Raw genomic sequence first — 10,959 nt, 5'->3', positions numbered from 1 at the left:
TAATAATAGGACTCCTGCTAATCTCGATTCAGAGATCAAGGGCTAATGACACCTAATGGTGAAATGAGTGGGTTTGTGCAGAGCTTCGTTACAACCGGCGGGACCCGCAACTCGGACACAAAATTGTTGTTTCCTGGTCTTGTACGGGATTCAATGTTGTCGTACCAAACCCTTACAGAGACCCCAACACGCATTACAGATGGCACAACAACAATCCAAATCACACCGCGTCATTTCCACAATTCGTTGAGGATAATTTCGTCTTAAACTACCTATACCTTTTCAGAGATTCCTCTTCTCAGTCTTCATTTTCGATCTGCTCTGTCCACTCTCCTTCAGTAGACAGACAGTAATAGTACTCTTCTTGATCAGTCTATTTACTCCCACTACAGATTTCCCAAATTCTTCAAAATTAGGGTTTCCAAGTTTAGGGTTTGCCTAAGCAAACAATGGCAGACGAAGAAAAATCAAAAGGTACATTGCTCTCCTCGCTTCATTTTCAAGGGTTTAGGGCTTTTCCATGGCTTCAATTTTGTGTGTTTTTCTCTAGGGTTTATGATAGGTTTTTAATACCTTTTTTTCCCTTGCAGATTTGACAGCAATGGTTGAAGTTTTATGGAGTAGTGATGATGATAACGAAGAAGCTCAAGTACAACCAGCAAATGTTGATGAAATGGAAGTAGATCTAAGTTCATTATTTCATTCACCAACAAAAGTAGATGTATTCTCTTCTTTCAAAACATCTAACGGTGGAAGCGTTTCGGAAAAAGCATCTACTTCTACATTCACTGATCAAGAGCCAATTAACTTGAGTGAAGAGTTTTTGAATAAGTTTTGTAAAGATATTTCTGTATCTTTTTTCGAAGAATATGGTCTGATTAATCATCAGATCGAGTCGTACAATCAGTTCGTGGAGCATGGCATCCAGAAGCTGTTTGATTCTATTCCCATGATAACTGTTGAACCTGGGTTTGATCCATCAAAAAAGGGTGAAGGGGAATGGAAATATGCTAATGTTTCCTTCGGGAAAGTGATGTTGGATAAACCCATGTTTTGGACCGGGGAGAAGTTTAGTAAAGATGATAACAAGGAGAAGTATTTGAAGTTGTTTCCTAGACATGCACGGCTTCAGAATATGACTTACTCGGCCAGAATGAAAGTTTCCGTTAAACTGGAGGTATTTCTATACATACTGTTTCATTTTGTGAAAAAGGTATTTGTGTAGAATCTGATGTTGGGTCTGGTGATTGGTAAATGAGTTTACGAGATGCCTATCTTAGCCATGCATGATGAATGTTGAATGAAGATAGAGATGGAGTATATCAAATTACTCGAATATGCTGAATGTTGAACGAATAACTACTTCTGTTAGATTTGAATGTTGAATTGCTTTCGCAGTAGCACATGCAAATAAATACAGGCTTTCGTCAGTATAGGTGTTGTAGTTGATGGGCTTACTGCTAATGAGTCATGGCTAGTTGATTTATATGTCTACTGGTTTCTTAGATCTAAGTAGTGTTTAAAGTGTGCTTGCCATAGCCTGGGAATGTAAATTAGATGTTGTTGGAGCTAAATGCAAATATTGTTACGAACGATCCAAGAGGGTATCTGTAATAGGTGGGTTTGAGAAAGTATTTCAGGGTGGGATTAGCCTTTGGTTGCTTCTATTATTTCATCACATACTGGTGGAATTAGAGTTAACCGCAGGTTTTCTTTGAGTTGTTAAATAATCTGTCTGTTTGCAAAATTATTTTATCTGTTGTGAAAAATATACAACCTGCAGCAGATTGGAAAGTATATATTTATTATATGTACCGCAGGTGGGAGACCTCCGGTACTCAAGGCATCTCTCCACCTAATCATGTTAATCTAAATCTTGCAATTACTTTTGCTAGGCATACTTTTCCATTCTATGAAGAATTACATCATATGATTTTTTATTTTTTTTTAATTTTTGACATTGAATTGCAAGATGTTTTAGTGCTCTTACTCTATAAGCAGGTGTGGGAGATATGATTTTTGACTACCATTACTTGGCTGACGTGTTATCTTGTTAAACAAAGCCATATGGCACATTTGCCATTTTGGGCGATGTGGATGGACAAGCCAAAGATCAGTTTTATCAATTAATAAATTAACTTCCTCGTGGACATTTGTTTGGAAGATCAAATTGCATTCCTGGTCCTACCGGGGAATGCTTATATTCTCTTGATGTTCTACTGTCAGCACGTTGTTTCTTGTTTCACAGTCGTTTTAAATTGGTTGTCTGATATTTAGATATACTATTTGTCATCAGGTTTACACGCAGAATCTTATGAAGACTGATAAATTCAAATCCGGTAAAGAACATTCTGTTCAAAAACAAGTCATCAGTGAAGACGAAAGGGATGTTGTAATTGGTAGAATTCCGGTGATGGTGAAGTCTAATATGTGTTGGTTGAATGGCCTCGACAAAAATGATTGTGATTTCGATCAGGGAGGTTATTTTGTGGTCAAGGGTGCAGAAAAGGTAAATTTGTAATTATGCTGTTTATCTACCATATGATGTTCCTCTGATATATCGCACTTTACCAAGAATACGTAAGTGGATCTTTATTCATACAAATGATTCTGGGCTTTATGTAACGCTGTTTCACGTTTTCTCACTAAGTTGTTGGTACCTGATTTGTCTATAAAAGGCGCATTTGTATGCCTTTCATGGCTTTTCAGTTGCTGAACATGAACAGTAATCTAGTTTAGATGTGCAGTACTCTCTCTGTCTCTCTAACACTTTTTGTTGTGTAAACTGTAGATTACAAAGCCTGAATCCTGGTAGTGATATAACATGTCCGAAAATAGACAAGTGCTTTTTTTTTTCCTCTTATCAAGGAAACTGAGAATGCAGTTGATAAACTAAACTTTGTTTAGTATATACCTTCATGATTTCTTTTAGTTCTTGTATCCTGTTACTTAGTCCCCAAGGAATTTTTTGAAGAAAGTTACGTGTCCAGTTTGATTGTATGCTAGCATATTAAGGTTGCCGCTTCATGAAATCCCTGTTCATTTAGTTGTCCCTTTTTTTCTTCTCAGTTTACACTGTTCGTCAGTGTACCACAAGTTCATAAAGTGTTGGCATTCATCATGTATCACAGTTCTTCCACAAGATTCCAAGAAAATTTAGTACATGTAACCTTTTATGAATCAGGGTAGTGGTCCTGACTCCTAAACTGGATCTTCAGATATATTTTTCTCCCTTTATCCGACTGTAACATATTACTTTTTCAGGTCAATTCTGGGTCCTCTGAATGCAATAAAACTTTAAATATTTGTCTATCGTAGAACATGGTAACCAAATAGGCAATGTTGTTTCAGTTCAAGATGATTTAAATGATTCTTTGGGGTGTTAAATGTTGATGCCTACCCTCTGTTGTTGCTTCTAAATCTTGTGATGTTTGTGATTACTTCCTTAAATGTTGAAGAGGCTTGTGAACTATTATGTGATCTTTATTCTTAGAAGTTAATAGACCTAATGCATCAAACCTATTTCCATATTGACTTATGCAATTTCTTTAATGGGTATATTGCAGGCATTTATCGCTCAAGAACAATTATGCTTGAATAGACTATGGGTTTATCAAAGTCCAACCTGGCTGGTTCAATATAGATCTGACTCTGAAGTGAATAAGAGGCGAAGGGTTAAAATTGAAATAGATGATGCACCAACTGGCGAGGACCAATATTTTCATGGCGGGAAAGTCCTTACCATGCACTTCATGAGTTGCAAGATTCCTCTTTGGATTGTCTTTTTTGCACTTGGAATGTCCAGTGATAAAGAAATTGTGGATACGATTGAGGTTGATATTAGCGACGCTCGCACCGTAAACATTCTCCTTGCCACTATCAATAATGCTGAAAAGGCATGTCAAGCTTTCAGTAAAGAGCGTGAAGCCCTCAAGTATATGGATGAGCAGATTAAAAACACAAAATTTCCACCTGTAGAGGAGATTGAGGAGGTCATCGATAAATATTTATTTCCTCATCTAAATGGCCCAAAACAGAAGGCTGTATTCCTTGGTTATATGGTAAAATATCTTTTTTTATGTTACACGGGGAGAAGGAAATGTGAAAATAGGGATGATTTTCGTAACAAAAGGTTAGGTTTAGCTGGTGAGTTACTTGAAAGAGAGATGCGAGCACATATCAATCATGCGAAGAGGAAGATGGCCAGAGATATGCAGAAAGATTTGTATGGAGACCGTCCTATGAAGCCAATTGATTATTATCTTGATGCTTCGATCATCACAAATGGTCTCAGCAGAGCTTTTTCTACTGGGCATTGGACCCATCCATTTAAGAAAAGCGAAAAAATTGCTGGTGTTGTTGCGAACCTTAGACGCTTAAATCCGCTGCAAATGACATCTGATTTGAGAAAAACACGTCAGCAGGTCGGATATGTGGGGAAGGGAGGAGATGCCAGATTCCCGTAAGTCAAAATTTGCCTAGCCGTTTCTGTATTTTAAGAAAGTATTATGCTACTAATATATATTGTGGTCTTTCTGAAAGTCTTCTGTGATGCATACTTTTGTGGTATCTGGTTTATATCTCGTTTTTAGTTGCTGATATGCCAAATATTTAACAAGTTCTCGCCTTTAGCTTCTTCTACCATAAGTTCTTGTGTATTCTGAAGCCTGAGATAGATAGATGAATTCATAGCATAATTAGGTGAACGTCATGATTAGTAATTTGAGGTTTTGAGGATCTATGTATGTTTGGTTATATTACGTAGTCTTACTTTATGTTGGTTATTACATTGTCTTACTTTAGTAATCACCAATAGAGGATGATAATGTGTAGTGCCCCATATCTTTCTGTATAGTTATTTAGTTGAGGTGCAAAATAATGTGTAATCTAAAATTAACCATCTTACTGACTGCAGAAATCCTTCTCACTGGGGAAAGTTGTGTTTTCTTTCTACTCCGGATGGGGAAAAATGTGGGCTTGTAAAGAATATGGCGATCACTGGACTTGTCTCCACAAATCTGATGGAGCCATTGAATGATAAGCTTTTTGATTGTGGAATGGAGAAGCTTGTAGATGACGCATTTTCTGCCTCATGGAAAGGAAAGGATAAAGTCTTTGTGAATGGAAACTGGGTTGGAGTGTGTGATGATCCGCTTTCATTTGTGACAGATCTAAAACACAGTCGTCGCAGCAAGAGAATCCCACCACAGGTACTCTATCAAATCTCCGACTGGTTTCAGGAAATAGGCACTGTTTTTTATTTTGTGTGGTCATCAGAGATGAAGAGTTTGGTTTCCCATGTTGCTGTTTAAAATCTTACGTTTTACCTTCTTAAATAAAACTTAACTTTACTGGTCAAAGCAAATAGAGACCAATTTGAACAATTCTTAATTTAATCGCATTGTAACTTTTGTTGTCTATGATTATCTGGATATGTGTATGCTGGCATGAATATCTTATATCAGGCAGCAGGCACTTGTTTGCTCCTATCCGATTCTCGGAGTCACAGACTAAGGCTCCGTCCTTTGCTGGGTGGTTGTCAGTTGTCATTTAAGTGTACGCTGGAATGTGATGCTTATATGAGTTATCAGTTCACAATTTTATTTTGTACAAGCAACAGGAATTCTCAGTTCACATTGGTCATGAATCAGCTCATTTTATTTATTATTTTTAACGTTCTTTTCACATGTGGTTTCGCCTTCAGGTGGAAATTAAATGGGATCGGAAGCATGGAGAAGTTCGTATATTTTCTGATGCTGGGAGAATCCTTAGACCACTTCTCATTGTTGAGAATATAAAGAAGATCAAATTGGTGAAAGGGGGTTACAATTTCCAATCTCTTCTGGATGAAGGAATTGTAGAACTGATAGGGGTCGAAGAAGAAGAGGACTGCCAAACCGCATGGGGCATCAAATATCTCTTTCTGGGAGAAAAAGAACAGCCGCCTATAAATTATACGCACTGTGAGCTTGACCTTTCATTCCTGTTGGGTTTAAGCTGTGGCATCATTCCGTTTGCAAACCATGACCATGCTAGGAGAGTCCTTTATCAATCTGAGAAGCACTCCCAGCAGGCACTTGGGTACTCGACAACAAACCCCAATATTAGAGTTGACACACTGTCACAGCAGCTTTATTATCCACAGAGACCACTTTTCAGGACCATGATCTCAGATTGTCTCGGACTTCCAGCATTTCCTCAGGGTCAAAATGGGGTTCTCGCCAAGCCAGAGTATTTTAATGGACAGAATGCTATTGTGGCAGTAAATGTTCATCATGGTTACAACCAAGAAGATTCTTTGGTGATGAATCGAGCTTCTTTAGAGCGTGGAATGTTTCGAACAGAGCACGTTAGGAGTTACAAAGCTGAAGTTGACAACATGGAGTTATTCGAGGCGAAAAGGCTAAAAGTAAAGGATAGAGTTGATTTTGGTAAATCGCAAAGCAAAATTGGACGTGTTGACAGCTTGGACGATGATGGGTTTCCGTACATTGGTGCAAACCTTCAAACTGGAGATATTGTCATAGGTAGGTGTGCAGAATCTGGGACAGATCATAGCATCAAGTTGAAGCATACGGAGAAAGGGAAAGTACAAAAAGTAGTGTTGACTGCGAATGACGAGGGGCAGAACTTTGCTGTTGTTTCTCTGCGTCAGGTGAATCCCTCTCTCTCATATTGGCTAGTTTTTGGAGAACTATGATTTTATTCACACTACAAGTAATAGGATTCCTTGTCAATCACAGTTTGAGGTAATTAAATACTACCTGTTTGCGCCCTACCTGCCTTTTACAAATTCACATACAATGGGATTAAGTATATTAAGTAGCTCTTCTCATTTTCAGTTGAGTTGGGGTAATATCTGCTGCTAGATCTTGATTTATCATCTGCTGCTCCTGAAATTGTCTTTAATCCAACCTTTTCTGTATTTCTTTCGACCTAACGGTGGTTGATATATGATTTGGTTAGGCTGTAGACTGTGGATGTGTATTTTCGTCATTGTCGTGTTCTGTTTTCATTTTGTTAGTCAAGCACTGTAAAATTGAAAGTAAACTTACAAGGATAGTGATGGCCACTACACTGGATTTTTTTTTGAACCATATTGAGAAGCATATGGTATTTATGACTCCTGGAGCCATTAGTAGCAACACAACTTAATAAATACTCAATCGTGTATGCTAGATCTTTTGATTGTCTTTAGGTGTTCAATTCAGGTTTGTGGAGGACATGAAAAAAGTTCCTTTCTAGTTTATGAATCCTATCTTGCTGGGTTTGGTGCTTTGTGTCCTGCAAGTTTAGTCTTGTGTAGCTATGTCGGATCATTTTCCAACTGCATTTGTTGAAACTGAATTGTTGAGTGCAGATCCGATCACCAATTCTTGGAGATAAGTTCTCTAGTATGCATGGTCAAAAGGGAGTGGTTGGTCTGTTAGAATCTCAGGAGAATTTTCCATTCACACATCAAGGGATAGTTCCAGATATTGTGATCAACCCACATGCTTTTCCTACTCGACAAACTCCTGGCCAGCTACTTGAGGCAGCTTTAGGAAAAGGAATTGCTTGTGGAGGTTCAGTTAGATATGCTACCCCTTTCACTACTCCTTCTATCGATGAGATAACAAATCAGTTGCACAGGTAATATCCTGGTCCTCTCAATCTTACTTGTTAAGAATATATTTATCGGCATGATTCAGTCTGCTTGCTTTACAAGTGTTTTTATTTTCATGTTGCAGGGCTGGGTTTTCAAGATGGGGAAGTGAGAGAGTCTATAATGGCCAAAGCGGAGAAATGATGCGTTCTTTGATCTTCATGGGGCCCACATTTTACCAGAGGTTGAATCACATGGCAGAAGATAAAGTGAAATATAGGAACACGGGTCCCGTGCATCCTCTCACTCGTCAACCTGTAGCAGATAGGAAGCGTTTTGGTGGGGTGAAGTTTGGGGAGATGGAGAGAGATTGCCTTCTCGCCCATGGTGCTTCTGCTAACCTGCATGAACGTCTTTTCACACTTAGTGATTTCTCACAGATGCATGTCTGCAACAAATGTGACAACATTGCGAATGTGATACAGCGATCTGTTCAAGGGGGTAATTCTAAGCTCAGGGGTGCTTATTGTCGCTTTTGTGACTCTGCAGAAAATATAGTGAAGGTGAGCCTACCATATGGAGCTAAATTACTTTGTCAAGAGCTTTTTAGCATGGGAATATGTGTCAAGTTTGGCACCGAGTATTGTTGAGTTCGAGTGAGAGCTTTTTAGCATGGGAATATGTGTCAAGTTTGGCACCGAGTATTGTTGAGTTCGAGTGAAGGCCTTTCCTCTGTTCCTTGGCATATTTTGTGGATTTGTATGTATGGATTTCTGAAAATGTTGACTTAGCAGTAGAAATTCGGTTATGCGATGTTGATATATGTAATACGCTAAACTCTGTTCTGGTAATAGAAGACTCTATATTAACTTCTCTTTTGTAGTTTTTATGTACTCGCTTTGGTACCTCCTGCTCACTTATTACGTACACGAGAAAAAACATGGCAATGGCTATATGTGGGATTTTTTATTTATTTTTATTTTTTTTATTTTTTTTTAATGAACGACTGCTTTCGAAAAGGCTAATGATCTTCCGCAACAATAGGCTAATGATCCTCCGCAATAATCAGCCAGATTGGAGGTGCAAGCCAGTACAGATGAGTTTACTTTCTCCCAATGAGTTAAAGCATACACAAGATGAAGGCTAATGATCCTCGGCAATAATCGGCCTAAGCCAGATTGGAGGTGCAAGCCAATACAGATGAGTTTACTTTCGCCCAATGAGTTAAAGCATACACAAGATGCGTTTACTTTCGCCTAATGAGTTAAAGCATACACAGGTGAGGTTGGAAAGATGAGTTTACTTTCGCCTAATGAGTTAAAGCATACACAAGATGAATTTACTTTCGCCTAATGAGTTAAAGCATACACAGGTGAGGTTGGAAAGTAAAAATACAAGCAGTTAACTGAGAGGAGAAAAAAGAAGAGAAAAAAAGAATGACCAAGAAGAAAAAAGATATGCCAAGGTTATGAAATCGTAAATTGCGGAACGAATCATTTTTCAATTTTAAAAATTGAATTGTACACTGAATCATGAATATAAGATTCATGCTTGATTATTAAATCGCTATCTATGCATTATAAATATAAAATAAAAATGTGTATAGCAAAATTATTTATGCAATATTCAATGAAATATGAAGGAAATGTAAACTTATATAATTAGAAAATCTATAAATAAATTATCATCTTGTAAGTATCACAAAAACGAGTCACAACACAACGGTTGAAGCTAGGCACGCACAGACGTGAGAGCGGGAGGAGAATCTTTTTGAGAGGTTTAGTTTTTTAGGTATTTTACACGATTCAAACTTAAAAATTTGAAGTGAATCGCCAGTGCGTTTTAGTTTTTCAGGTATTTTACATATAAGAATTTGACTGGTCAAATATCTTTTTATACGATTCAAACTCAAAAATTTGATGCGAATCGCCAGCAGAAAATTGGTCGATCAAAGCTTTTGCATCACTCTCAACGTTGATATGAGTGAAGTTCTTTTCTACAACTTTTTTTGAGTACATCTCATATGGCCCTAGCTTCAGCTTCAACAACAGAGTGTACATCAAATACCATTGCATCACAAAAGAAGACTTTTGTTGAGTAGTCCCTCATCACATGCCCTTCACCATTGTCCATAAAAAGGTCATCAAAGGCACCATCAGTCCCTCACAACAACAATATGTTGTTCTTTGTTGTCATTATAAAAACTAGGTTGTTCATACTACTCCAAATAGACATAAGGATAGTAGCAAAAAAACATTAACATTCATCAGAAAGTCTAGAACTGGGATCCACTAACCAAAACATGAGCCAATCAATAAAAGACTTATCCATAAAACATAAGCATTCACATATAGAGAACTCAAGAATCAAACATGACTAGCAAAGGACAAAGCACAAGAGCACGCACAATGGATTCATGATAGTCAGAACACCTAGGAAAACTCACGGTAGCCATAGGCATTCTTATGTTGAGAACAATTCTAGCAGGTAGGGCATTCATACTAGCTTTCCATAAAAACAATTGAATATGGTGAGGAACTCTTATTTTCCAAATGCACTTCCAAATATTCCTACAAGGGAAGGGTCTAGACCCTCTTAGTCCCAAGCAGACAGATTTTGAAGAAAACCTGCCATTCTTTGATTGCTCCCAAGCCCTCCTATCAGGAGTGCACAAATGGCTTAAGGGAATGATAATAATATTCTTAACAGAAATTATCAAAATGGGTATTTGGTTTACTAACATTCCAAGTTCTATTATAGAGCTGTCAATTTTTGACACGGCTTGCGGGTTGACCCCAACCCGACTTGGCTTGTTGGATAAATGGGCCGGGTTAGGATTGTTATATTTGACCCTAGAAAACAAGTCGGGATAGGGTTAAGCCGCGGGTTACCCGCCAACCCGTCGTTTTATTAGGATTAGTTATTTTTGTTATTTTAGGGAAAGTTTAACGCTGGTTTCCCTAAATCATACAAGGGTATTTCATCTAATTTACTCTTTTGAATATTTAATATGATTAATAAGTAAGACAATAACACTAAGATTTACACAATAGTCTAGATTAGATCTAAAAGGAATTTTGTTTTTACAACCATATATATACAATTAACATATTAATCAAATAAAATTCATGAACATATCCATAATCATTCACATACATATTATAAAAGTATCAAACTCATATGAATAAAACCGAAAGACCAAATCAAAATTAAAATATCCATCAAGATCTTGATTCATTATCATATCTGCAATACATATCCATCAAGATCTTGGAAGAGAGAAAAAGTGGCAGGGACTAAGATCTTGAATGATTTTGAGTTGTGATGTTGAATTGTTTTGTTTTTATTTAAACGAAGAAGTCCAACAATAAAAG

The 10,959-nt window shown here is 37.4% G+C and overlaps 1 protein-coding gene across 1 annotated transcript; it reads left to right on the top strand.

The window, feature by feature from the left end:
* Window positions 1-308: 308 nt before the first annotated feature.
* Window positions 309-8,467, top strand: LOC113281502 (DNA-directed RNA polymerases IV and V subunit 2-like). The gene is made up of 8 exons (XM_026530272.1): window positions 309-474; window positions 591-1,177; window positions 2,297-2,509; window positions 3,567-4,462; window positions 4,916-5,210; window positions 5,705-6,655; window positions 7,361-7,632; window positions 7,731-8,467. The coding sequence occupies exons 1-8, from the start codon at window positions 450-452 to the stop codon at window positions 8,233-8,235; spliced, it is 3,744 nt and encodes a 1,247-aa protein (XP_026386057.1). The 5' UTR covers window positions 309-449; the 3' UTR covers window positions 8,236-8,467.
* Window positions 8,468-10,959: the final 2,492 nt, after the last annotated feature.

Source organism: Papaver somniferum, chromosome 5 (genome assembly GCF_003573695.1).
Source record: "Papaver somniferum cultivar HN1 chromosome 5, ASM357369v1, whole genome shotgun sequence".
NCBI lineage: Eukaryota > Viridiplantae > Streptophyta > Magnoliopsida > Ranunculales > Papaveraceae > Papaver > Papaver somniferum.
Note: the sequence above shows the minus strand (reverse complement) of the source record. Positions and strands in the feature narration are given on the sequence as shown.

Bases quoted from the DNA above. Each gene is read 5' to 3' on its own strand.
- LOC113281502 (XM_026530272.1), top strand. From the start codon at position 450: ATGGCAGACGAAGAAAAATCAAAAG. The intron at 1,178-2,296 runs GTATTTCTATAC...ATTTGTCATCAG, and splicing joins AAGTTTCCGTTAAACTGGAG to GTTTACACGCAGAATCTTAT. The intron at 6,656-7,360 runs GTGAATCCCTCT...TGTTGAGTGCAG, and splicing joins CTGTTGTTTCTCTGCGTCAG to ATCCGATCACCAATTCTTGG.